We start from the raw sequence: 12,599 nt of genomic DNA, 5'->3' as shown, positions 1-12,599 counted from the left end.
AGCTGTCCAGACCCAAAAGCTCAATGTCAGTTACCTCCTATATCCATTCTATTACGAGTCCTATAAAATATGTCCCAAGTGAATAACCCTTCTCCAGTGTTTCTCTACTCATTTAGCATCCACCCAAGTGAAGGTCCTTATTATCTCATGCCTAGATTGTTGTAACAATAGTCTGCTAGTTGTTTCCTCCTTGAGGATCAAATATAAATATATGATTGGTTTTTAAAACCCCCTTACCTTTCCAGTCATCTTACACACTGTCTCTCCAACATCCAATTCCACTGGCTTTCTTGCTGTTTCCTCAAACACAACATGCAATCTCCAGACTCCACATCTTTTCAAAGACTGACCCCCATTTTTGTACTGCTCTTTCCCCTTCCAGGCTTTCTTCAAATTCAGCTTAGATTTCACTCTCAGCTGCCCCCAGTCTCACTCCCCCGCTAAAGCCTTTGCTATGACATCACCTCCCACTTAGGCAGTGTCTCTCCTGCTGGAACCTTCCTTCAGTCCCCTAGTGCACAGCACAATGTCCATCCCATAGCAGAGTCTAATAAAAGATGTCTTGATTTATTGACTGAACTTATACAAAATCTACCTCAACAATGAAGTCAAGAATTAATCTAGGAAACCTTGATCTCCTTGCCAGAAGTATAAACAAAGTCACTTTATCAATATTATCTTATGAAACTGAAAAACAGTAGTGTTTCTAAGACTTCAAAAAATTTAAGTATATGACCCAGTTAAGTCTGATCAATTTAAGAATATTAAAGATGAACCTGAAATAAGAACAACAAATAAACTAGAAATAAAATAGATGTTTCCATAGCAATCTGAACCTATTACTGATGACAATGGAACGACCTCAGTACCAGATGTTCAGTATCAGTGAGTGGAAATTTAGCTCTAAAGAAAATCAGGTTGGGAAAGAATGGCTGGAAATGATCAAAATCAAAATAAAGAAATCATGTTGTGGGATGTCATTTTGAAAGTACTTGGTTTGTCTTTCATGAATTTTCAAATAGCAAAAGTTTCCAAAGAATAAAAGAAAAAACCAGAAATGATATATTACTCCTCCCCAAATAAAAAAGAAAAATGAGAACCACTAAAAACTAATTCATATGCTTACTTTCTAGTTCACATCACTGATAGAAAGGAAAGAAAATTTTAAAAAATTACTTTAAAAAAATTTGTTCAACTATTGTTCTATTAGAAACCAGGAGGGACGGGAATTCAGGGAAGCCTGGAGGGATCTGCATGAACTGATGCTGAGTGAGATGAGCAGAACCAGAAAAACACTGTACACCCTAACAGCAACATGGGAGTGATGTTCAACCTCGACGGACTTGCTCGTTCCATCAGTGCAACAACCAGGGACAATTAATTCTGGGCTGTCTGCAAAGGAGAATACCATCTGTATCCAGATAAAGAGCTGTGCAGAATTTGAACAAATTTCAAGGACTATTCCCTTTAATTTAGGAAAAAAAACAAACTATCTTACTGTCTGATCTTGTTATCTCTTATACTTTTTGTTTCTTCCTTAAGGATGTGATTTCTCTGTCATCACACTCAATTTGGATCAATGTACAACATGGAAATAAAATAATGACTGACAGATTGCTTTCCATAGTGGGGAGGGAAGTAAGATTGGAAGAAAAATTGTAAAACTCAAAACTCAAATAAAATTTTTAAAAAGAAAAAAATTGTTCAGATTAAACGCACAAACAGTTAAGTGGTGAATTTCACCAGATCTGATTTGGGTGTTTCTTTTAATATTTCAAATAGCAACCCATCTGGTGCCTGTCCCCCCCTGTGGAATTCAAGTTCATGTCCTCCCAATAAACTCAATACAGGGCATCACACAGGAGGGACCCAACATGTTAGAAACATTTCTTCCCACTACAACCCAAGGCAGTTCATTATTCTTTTTTTTTAAGGTTTAGTTCATTACTCTTTGGGAGAATTCTGATTTTAAGTTGTTCCTTAACTGAAGCCTAAACGTCTTTATTCTTTACTTTTGTCTTTTTCGATTCAAAAAGAACAAGTTTAATTCCTGTTAATTTGAAAGCCTTTCAAGATATTTGGGTTTTTTTCCTAGGTTTTTTTGCAAGGCAAACGGGGTTAAGTGGCTTGCCCAAGGCCACACAGCTAGGTAATTATTAAGTGTCTGAGACCGGATTTGAACTCAGGTACTCTGACTCCAGGGCTGGTGCTTTATCCACTATGCCACCTAGCCGCCCCCCTTTCAAGATATTTGAAAAGAGCTCACATAGCTCCCTCAGGTCTCTTTTTCTTGAGTCAAACATCTCTAATACCTTAAAGATTTTCTCTTGGCATGAAAAGAATTCTTGATGATGTCATCAGAAAGCAAACTAAAGTTACTGCTTTCATTTCAGAGGCTAATTAATAGTAATAGTAGAGCAAAGTAACTGGTAGTGTAAGAAAGTAGTAGTGCTTGGAAGTTTGCAAAGCACCTTACAATTATCTCATTTTATCCTCACTCATCTCTGGAAGGAGGTAAGTACTGTTAACCCCATCTTACAGATGAAGAAACTGAGGTGGACAGAAGTTAACATTGTGGGAACACAGGCTATTCTAACAGCCCCGCCACCTGGACACAATCTCAGGAGCTGGCATGCCGCCCTGAGAGATAAGGTGCACCGGAGTCCTAGGGAGCTGGTGTTTCCGCCCCACAGACCAAGGGCACAGGACACAGCTGTGTTTAACCACCTCCCCCATAACGTACCCCCCTTATCCTGTAAAGCAAGTGCTGTACATAGACTGCTTGCACATCCCCCCATTTCCTTATTTTCTTTGTTCTACCCTGGAAAACCCAATAGTATATATGTTAGAAGCTAAGCAGTAATAAATTTAAGCTTGAGGCATAAGGCAGTGTTGGCTGGACTCCTTATTCTCAGCTCCCCTCCAGGAGGGAGGTCATCGTTGAAAGGGCCCTGAAGGAAGCAAGCCGCAACATAACATTACTAAAGCACCTTGCCTAGGTGTGTTAAAACTATAACCTGTTCTGAATTCCCTGACTACCCTCCCTCATCCACTACTAGTCAGTAGAGTAAATTTATAAGTAGCCAGGATAAAGTAGCAAAATAGCAAGAAGTGAAATTGCAAAGGGGAATCTAGTAGTCCCAAAGATCAAAGAAACATAACATGCAAATCATATTATATATCAACAAAAAAAATCACATCCTGGTAATATGTGCTAATTTAAGGAAAGCCATTTAGGCTTGCTGTCAGAGCCTTTTAGTCTCATGACATGTAAATCTCAGGTAAATTCCAAACCTCCATGATAAGATCAGCAGGACACCAAATGTTACAAATTTGAATATGTTAATATGGAAATGTTAATGAGGTGATGGTTCTTGTATCAAAGACCAAAACAATATCATTTTATATTAGAGACAAGTTACAGTCTGTGCAACTGTGGCTGGTGAGACCAATACAAACTTGGAATGCACCGCCAGCGATCGGGCACAAAGTCCTTGTGAACAACTGAGGTTAGTTTCCAAACTTACACATCTCAGATTTCCTTTGAGTTGCTTCAATTCTGCCTTGATCACAGGGCACAAACACCCTTTCCGATGAGGGCTCAGAGGGCTCAGTGGTCCTGTGCCAGGGTCTCTCCAAAGTTCTTAAGAGAGACTTGAGAGTCCCAGTATTGCTTCTTCTGATTCACCTGTGAGTGCTTGCCCTGTGTGAGTTCTCCATAATAGTGTTTTTTTTTTTGGCAAGCATGTTTGGCATTCAAACAACATGCCCAGCCCATCACAGTTGCAATCTTTGAATGCTTGGCAGTTTGACTCAAGAAAGGACTACAGTATCTGGGATCTTCTCCTTCCAGTTGATCTTCAGAATCTTCCTAAGACAATTTAAAGGGAAGCAATTCAATTTCCTGACATGGTGCTGGTAGACTCTCCAGGTTTTACAGGCTTATAGCAATGAGGTCATCACATGGCTCTGTAGACCTTCAGTTTGGCAGTTAGTCTAATACCTCTTGTCTCCCACACTTTCTTTTAGAGTCCCCCAAATACTAAGCAAGCTCTGGCAATGCAAGTGTCAAAAAGTGTCCTCCTTGGAAAGGACACTGCCAAGCTAAGTGAGCTTGTCTATAGTATTTAAAAGCCTCTCCATTTGCTATTAACTAATGATTTTACAAATGGATGGTGTGGTATTAGCTGATATTGGTGTTAATTGTTAATCCAAAATTAGCACAAGCCGCAGAGAATCAATCCATACCTAGTTACATCCCAGTTTCAGTGCATAATCGTCTATGAACAGAAGATCATGCACCAACACTCCCTCCATTTTGATCTAAGCTTGTAGCTTTTTCAAGTTCAAAAATTTGCCACGAGTACAGTAGCTGACCTTTATCCTGTGTTCATCCTCAGTGAAGGCATTTGATAATATGACTGAAAACATGCTAAAAACCATGGGAACAAGGACACAGTCTTGTTTCTTCACTCCAATGGGGTTATTAATATGTTAATGAACTGACTGGCGGTACAGAAAAGACTAAATCTGTCCCCCCATAAAAACCCTATAAAAATGAGACCTCCAAATCCTTGTCCTTCAGTACTTTCAACTCCATTGGATCCATTGCTTCCAAGAGCTCCCAACTTGAATTCACAGTTACCTGAGTGATTGTGTCTCTCCTCCTCTTCATCCTCTTCCTCACACTGCCACCCTATCCCCCCCAGGCGATCTGCCTCAGTATTCCTTTTTGCTATTTTCTTAACTTTCTGTGCTGTTCTCCCCTATCCTTTCTGTGCTTTATTAAAATGCGATAGCAGTCCTACTTCCCACTGCCATCATAATCTTTCCAAGCAAGAATCCAAAGGATCAGGAATGCTTGCCCCATTTCATAATTTCATAGCTTAATTAGTACCTCACCAGGCCATCCAATTAATAAGTGTCTGAATAATGAGTAGTTGAACTCTGATCTTACTGACTTCAGGTCTAGTGCCTTCTATGTCACCTAGCTACTATTTAGTCACCTCTTGCAAAAAAGACATTTTGTAAATAACTGCAGCTTAAGTTCTAACATCTTGGTAAAGGATGCAGCTAGAAGAAATCTCAATTAAAAAACTGCATATTAAATCAACATATGCTTTGAGATGCACAGAATTAAATGTGCGAGTGGGAAGATAACAAAAAGATTGTTCAAAAATATAGTTCAGGGGCGGCTAGGTGGCACAGTGGATAAAGCACCAGCCCTGGAGTCAGGAGTACCTGGGTTCAAATTTGGTCTCAGAAACTTAATAATTACTTAGCTGTGTGGCCTTGGGCAAGCCACTTAACCCCATTTGCCTTGCAAAAACCTAAAATATATATATAGTTCAAAGGGGCAGTTAGGTGGTGTAGTGGATACAGCACTAGCCCTGGAGTTAGGAGGACCTGAATTCAAATCCAACTTTAGACACTTAATAACTGCAAAGCTGTGTGTGACCTTGGGCAAGTCACTTAACCCCACTGCCTTAAATTAAAATTTTTTTTAAAGTTCAAAGAAAAATATAGTTCAAGAATATGAAACATGAGCTCCAATACTTATAGATTACTGAGAAATCTCATATTTATATACACTATGAATATCTACTTAAAGAATAAAGGCAATGGATGTTAAAAATAAAAGATGAAATTGTATGTTTTAAAAATTTTATGTTTAAAAGACTCATTGATACAGTCAATCCTCAATTTGAGGAGCTGGTATAGATACATCATTAGGATGTTAAAAAGGAGTAAGATGGACAATAAGAATAAAAATAACTAAATAACTAAAGGCAAATGGCAAACTACTCTAGAATCTTTGCAAGAAAATCCCAAATGAAGTTACAAAGAGTTGGACACAACTGAACAACCAATGGTAACTAAAACAACTCCAAACTAATATAAGCAATCTGATGATGCCTACAATTGGGAAATGGATAAAATAAATGAATTTAAAAGAAGTTTAACCAAAAAATTAATTGCTACTATGAAAAGACCAAAAAAGCTTACTAGTCCAGCAAAATCTGATCTCTTGGAAGCCATGGGAACATTGATTTTTTTTTTTAAATACTTAATAACATTCATTTTCATAAGATTTTTTGAAACAATTTTTCTCCTTCCCTCCCCCAATTCCAAGACAACAAGCAATCTGATATAGGTTAGACAGATATAACCATGTTATTTTTTCAAATTAGTCATGCTATGCAAAAATAATTAGAAAAATGAGAAAGAGGGTCGGCTAGGTGGCACAGTGGAAAGCACTGGCCCTGGAGTTAGGAGTACCTGGGTTCAAATCCGGTCTCAGACACTTAATAATTACCTAGCTGTGTGGCCTTGGGCAAGCCATTTAACCCCATTTGCCTTGCAAAAAAATCTAAAAACAAAAAAACAAAAGAGAAAGAAAAAACAAAAAAAGTAAAAATATCATGATTTAAATTACATTCAGATATAGTTCTTTCTCTGAATGGGGATGGCATCTATCTTTAGTCTTTTGGAAGCAAAGTCTAATTACATTTGATCATTGTGCAACGTTGTTACTGTGTATAATGTTTCTGCTCACTTCACTAAGCATCAGTTCATGTTAGTTATTTCTGAAATTCATTTGCCCATGATTTCTTATAGAACAACAGTATTCCATTACAATCATATACTACAACTTTTTCAACCATTCCCCAGTTGATAGGCATTCCCATCTAAATCTTTGCCACAACAAAAAGAATTGCTATAAATATTTTTGTATGTGTGGGTCCTTTTTTGTTCTTTTCTCTTTTGTGTGATCACTTTGGGATACAGACTTAGCAGTGGTATAGTTGGGTCAAAGGGTATGCAGAGTTTTCTAGCCCCTTGGAAACAGTTCCAATTTGCTCTCCAGTATGGTTGGATAAGTTCACAACTCCAACAATGCATTAGTGCTCCAATAGGAATTGGAACATAAATTAATTTGTAAAATCTTGCCAAGAAAATAAGTGACAAGCAAAATGGCAGAATGTGTTGGGGGCAACATAACTCATAAAGCTAACTTCAAAGCAACAACACAAACCAAATATAATAATTTAAACTACAACAAGAGGAAAAGACCTTTTGGGCATGAAACCCAAGGAGATCCAGACACAGAAATCTCACATATCACATATAATAATAATAACAACTACTACTACTACTACTACTACTACTACTACTACTACTACTACTACTGCAAAAATAATAATCAGCACTTCTGGTAAGAAAAACTTGAAACAAAATGTATTACATTAGAATGGCTAAACGAATTATGGCATATGAAATATAAAAGCAGATCAATGAATATAGAATACCTATGCAATAAAACAATAAACTAATAAGCATTTATTAAACACCTCTTCATACTGCAGGCATTGTGGAAGACATGCAAGATGTTGACAACACAAAAGCAAACAATGAAACTCTCCAAAAGCAAACATGAAACTCTCATGAGGTTTACATTCAAATAAGAGACAAAAAAAAAAGTACATATTCAGAATAAACACAAAGTAATTACATACAGAAGCTAAGTGGAACAGTGGATAGAGTGCCAGACCCAGTCAGGAAGTTCAATTCCAGCATCAGACACCTACTAGTTGTTCGACCCTGGGCAAGTCATTTAACCCACTTTGCCTCAGTTTCCTTACCTGTAAAATGATTTGGAGAAGGAAATGACTAACCACTCTAGTGTCTTTGCCAAGAAAACCCCAAATGGGGTCACACAGAGTAGGGCATGACTGGAAAATGACTCAGTAACAACAAGTTAAATACAAAATAGTTTGGGGAGAAGTACTAATAGTTGGGATAGGAGGAACAATGAGGAAAGGATTCATGTAGAAGATGATATTTGTAGGCTGATCTGGAAGGAGAAAAGGAATTCTAAGAAGCAGAGATGAGGAAGAAGAGCACTAGAGGCACAAAGGGTAGTCAGTGGAAAGGCATGGAGGTTGGAGACACAGTGTCCAATGAAAGAAACAGAGAGAAGGCCACTTTTACCAGATCACAGAGGGTGGGAAGGGAACTACTATGTCAAGAAGTTCGAAAGATAGGTTGGGGCCAAGTTTGGGACTTAAAAGTCAAAACTGTATATATTTGATCTTCAAAGCAAGACCAAACCATCAGATTTTACTGAGTAGGGGAAGGACAAGGTGAGATCTACATTTAAGGAAAATCCCCTTAGAAGGCTGAGAGGATGAATTGTTAGTGGAGATCAATTTTAAGCAAGAAGATCAATTAAGGAGACCATTGCTATAGTATAGGCAAGAGTTGGAGAAGGCCTCAACTACTGTGGGACCCAAATAGCTAGAGAAGAGGGGTCCTGGTCTAAAGGGAGTGGAGAAGAGGGGTTAGAAATTGGGACATCAGGGTGGCTAGGTGGTGCAGTGGACAGAGCACCGGCCCTGGAGTCAGGAGTACTTGAGTTCAAATTTGGCTTCAGACACCTAATAATTACCTAGCTGTGTGGCCTTGGGCAAGCCACTTAACCCCATTGCCTTGCTAAAACCTAAAAAAGAAAAAAAGAAATTGGGACATCTGACAAATGTTTGGATATGTGGAAGAAAAGAGAGTGAGAACTACAAGAAAATGCCAAGATTATGAAAAATTATGAAATCATCAAGAGAGTAGGAAGAGAGAGAGATCAAAACAGGGGCTTGAGATACATTCATAGTTAGAGGTTAAGATACTGATGATGATAAACAGCAAAGGAGAAATCAGATGATTAGGAGTAAAAATAAGAGAGATGACTGTAATAAAATCTTAGAGAAGAGTACACAGGAGAAGAAAAGAAGGATCGAGTGCAACCAGAGAGAAATGCAGTAGAGTGGTCAAAAAAGATGAAGACTGAAAAGACGGCACATTTGGCAATAAAGTAGGTAATTAAGTTCGGAGAGAAGTTTCAATGAGTGATAAGATCAAGGAGTCAGAATAGAAGAAATTGGGGAATGAATGAAAGTGGATACAAATTTATGGGTTTTTTTTTAGGAGTTTGGTCAAGAAAAGAGATAGAGGACAATAGCTTATGAACAGAGATGGGTCAACTGAAAGATTTTTAAGGACAAATGTTATGAGCATATTTATGGTAATAACAAAGAAATCAGTAGATAGACTTAAAAAATGCTAAATTATAGATTTCCTCTCCTTTCACAAGTCCAAGATCAAATGGGTCACTTTAATCCAAAGTTCTCATCATTTCCATTCTACAACTAGATCCTTCCTATCAGTGATAATCAGATACAGAACGTAATTCTCTCTTCTTGGCTTTTCTACCTTTTGAAGGATGAAATTTTCACTAAGGCAAGCCAAGAAGTTATTAGCTACTATTTGTGGTAGACAATAATGGCAGCAGCAATTTTCTGGATATCATTCTTAGTATATTGGTATGCCTCTAAGAAAGGTTTATGATAATATTACCTATTATCTCTATTTCAGTGCAACTGGTCAGTAGCATATTTCAATGACAAAATTGCCTGTTTCATATCCTTTATTTCTCTTTTATACCTGGTTCCTGAGGACGACAAACCTTTATTGTTATCAGATTGACAAATGATTGTCTTCTTACCTCTAAACAAGGAATTACCTATTCCTATTCTTCTTTTCTTCTTCCTCTGCTCCTAAATTATCTGACCAGCTTCTATAGACTTAGCATATCTTTTCAAAATTCCAAAATTGATACCAAATGAGCATGTCCATGTACAAAATAGAAGAGGAAAACAATGATCATAGTTGGAGCAGCTATTCTAATTTGAGAATACAGAAATGTTCGTTTTCTTTGGTTAAGTTCTGAAAAAAAGAATGATATAATAGGGCTTGCTTCTTTTAAGTACATAAAAAATTCAACTTGTAAATTTTCTTTTTTTTTTTTTTTTTTTAAGGTTTTTGCAAGGCAAATGGGGTTAAGTGGCTTGCCCAAAGCCACACAGCTAGGTAATTACCAAGTGTTTGAGGCCTTATTTGAACTCAGGTATGCCTGACTCCAGGGCCGGTGCTCTATCCACTGCGCCACCTAGCTGCCCCAACTTGTAACTTTCAAAGCTATTTTGCTTGTCTGAGTTTCACTTCTCTTCTATTACTCTGTAGGAAATAGGCATTCACTTCAGAATGGCTGAATCAGTTCATGATCAAGACACCTAATTTCAAATCTGGCCCCAGATACTTAATAGATGGTTAACCTGAGCTAGTCACTTAACCTCTGTTACCTACCTCCCCCCAAGGCTATTGCAAGAATGTAATTAATAATACTAAAACCTGTGAATAGTAGATACTGAGCAAATCTGTCCTACTGTCCATCCATCCATCTATCCTTCAATCTTTCCTTTCCTGTTTTTGCTAAATGTCTTTTATCATCTTGTCTTGGCAGGGAAGGGTTGGGGGGTGTGAGGGATAGGTGTGAATCATGCTGATCTAAAGAGGGCCTCAAATTTGTTATTGATTTTCTGGGGGCTCAGATCTCAAGGGTTAGGTGATATAAGTGCAATACAGGAAATTCATATGAAGTTGGTAGGGTTTCTCTCCTCTTATGATAACAATAACTATCAAACTTCACAAAGACCCAGGGTATAAGATAGTTTTTTTTCCCCAGTACTGTCAAGAGCACCATGCTCTTTCCACAAAGGTTTGGTCATTAATCCAATGACCAATGATCCAATCCAATGTTAATTTGGTGTTAAAGTGATGTGGAGTGTAGCATTCTTGGATGTTGGGTCTAGGCAGAGGGAGGGGGGCTGTTTATTTCTCTCTCTTCTCTTTCCTCTGACTCCAAATGGACTTACAGGTGACATTCAAGTTAAATACAAAATCCAATTTGATTTTCCTGAAAGTTCTAAGAAGCAGGGGATATGATATTCTCATTTTGCTGAGAGGGGTTGAAGGACTTGTCCAGGTCTGCAGAGATATTGTCTAGGACAGGATTTAAAGTTAACATTTTTTTTTGACTCTAAGGACAGCACACTCACTCCCTCACACTCTTCAAACACATACACTCAATTTTGTTTCTTCTTGTACTTTTCAAGAGCAGGCCTAAACTTTGGCCAAGTTCCTACCCAATGTGGCCAGGACTGATGGATAGGTATTTAGTCTTTATTTCTGAGAAAATATTCACTCTTCCTTTTTTTACGGAGGTGGAGTGGGGGGGGGGGGGGAGATAGGGAGGGAGTGGAGTTGGGGATGCCATGGATATAGAGTAATATACTGTCAGACTTAGGAGTTGGATTTGGTTTTTATGGACAGCTTTGTAGTCTTTTTTCAAAAAATATTTTTCTTGACATTTCTCTTTCCTTGGAGGGGGTTTATGTTTACTCTTTTTGTTTGTTTCTGCAAGGCAATGGAGTTAGGTTACTTGCCCAAGGTCACACAGCTAAGTATTAAATGTTTGAAGCCATGTTTGAATTTAGGTCCTCCTGACTCTAGGCCCAGTGCTCTATCCATTGTACCACCTAGCTGCTCCTGCTGTTTGTCTTTTAAAGAAAACTTTTCTGATAAGAAACTGGCTGACAGGGTAATAGTGGGACAGATACATTCAGAAATAAAATATAAAAACAAGGCTGATACAATTTTTTTTTTTTTACAATAAAGGTATCCATACCAGCACCTATGAAAATAAGGACTGCTCATCTAATATGCCAGTTGCTCCAAAATCTCTACTTTCTTTACCTCTCAATCCCTAAACCAAATTTGCCTATGGAGACAACTCATTACCAAAAAAAGGATTTAAGAAAAAAGCTGCCAACTCATTGCTTACCGCATATTCTTCTGGTGTAACCTTAAGAACATCGAATACCACAGCATCAAAACTCTTCTTCAGTTCAGAGCCTTTGTCACTTAATGATTCAGAACTGCTACTTTTCTGTCAATATAAAAGCAAATACCATAGCCAGTTTAATACATAGCCCCTATAGCTGTGATAGAAACCAAAAGACAAAACACAATTGAATAATTTTTTCAAAGTATTGAACAATTAAGTACTGCAAAAATGTGCTACTGAGAGTGCATCTGATATATAATTTGTTTTATTTTTAAAAGAATTGACCAATGCCTGGCTTTGCAATTCATTTACTATCTCTCTAAGCCAAAGTTTCCTCATCTACAAAATCGCAAAATTAGCCAAGATAATCTTTTAAGGTGTAACCTTAATACTACTGCATGAGTAAATGATATTAATAAGCTATTCTTTTTCTCTAAGTTAAAATGCCTACTATATAGGAAATAAGATTTAGTTAGAGACCGGATCTGGAAAACACAAGGACAATAAATATAATAATTAAAATCCAATGATGTATGCACTGAAAGGTTAAAAAAGGAATATAAAATTCTTTCAGCACAGAAGTGGAGATTCAAAGACAACTTTAAAATCATCTACTCCTCCCATCCTGCCCAATCTGAACTCTAGTAATGTGGTATACAAGAGAGGAAGCTAAGGAATCTAAGTTTCAAACTCAGCTTGGTGTTGCATTGCCCATGTGCTCCTGAGCAAGTCATTTAATTTCTGTGGGTCTCAGGTTCCTCATCTTAACATGGAATTTTTATGGAGAATTTTTTCAGTTCTAAACTCAACTGTAAAATAAAAAGGTCAGTCTAGATAACTCCTGTAGTCCCATCCAACTCCA

The 12,599-nt window shown here is 37.6% G+C and overlaps 1 protein-coding gene across 8 annotated transcripts in view; it reads right to left on the bottom strand.

Moving 5' to 3' along the window:
• RALGPS2 (Ral GEF with PH domain and SH3 binding motif 2) overlaps positions 1 to 12,599 on the bottom strand; it is a 227,747-nt gene that overhangs the window by 106,210 nt on the left and 108,938 nt on the right. For 7 of the 8 annotated variants that reach the window (XR_012475605.1, XM_074222124.1, XM_074222125.1 and 4 more), the window contains one exon: positions 11,735 to 11,839. The exons of the other annotated variant lie outside the window; for it this stretch is intronic. Coding sequence is in view for 6 of the 7 variants with exons in the window: in XM_074222124.1 (XP_074078225.1) it covers positions 11,735 to 11,839 (105 nt within the window). In the remaining variant the exon portion in view is untranslated. The remainder of the gene's footprint in view (positions 1 to 11,734; positions 11,840 to 12,599) is intronic. 8 annotated transcript variants of the gene reach the window in all.

Source organism: Macrotis lagotis, chromosome 2 (genome assembly GCF_037893015.1).
Source record: "Macrotis lagotis isolate mMagLag1 chromosome 2, bilby.v1.9.chrom.fasta, whole genome shotgun sequence".
Classification (NCBI taxonomy): Eukaryota; Metazoa; Chordata; class Mammalia; order Peramelemorphia; family Peramelidae; genus Macrotis; species Macrotis lagotis.
The sequence above is the reverse complement of the archived record's forward strand: the minus strand, read 5'-3'. Positions and strand labels throughout refer to the sequence as shown.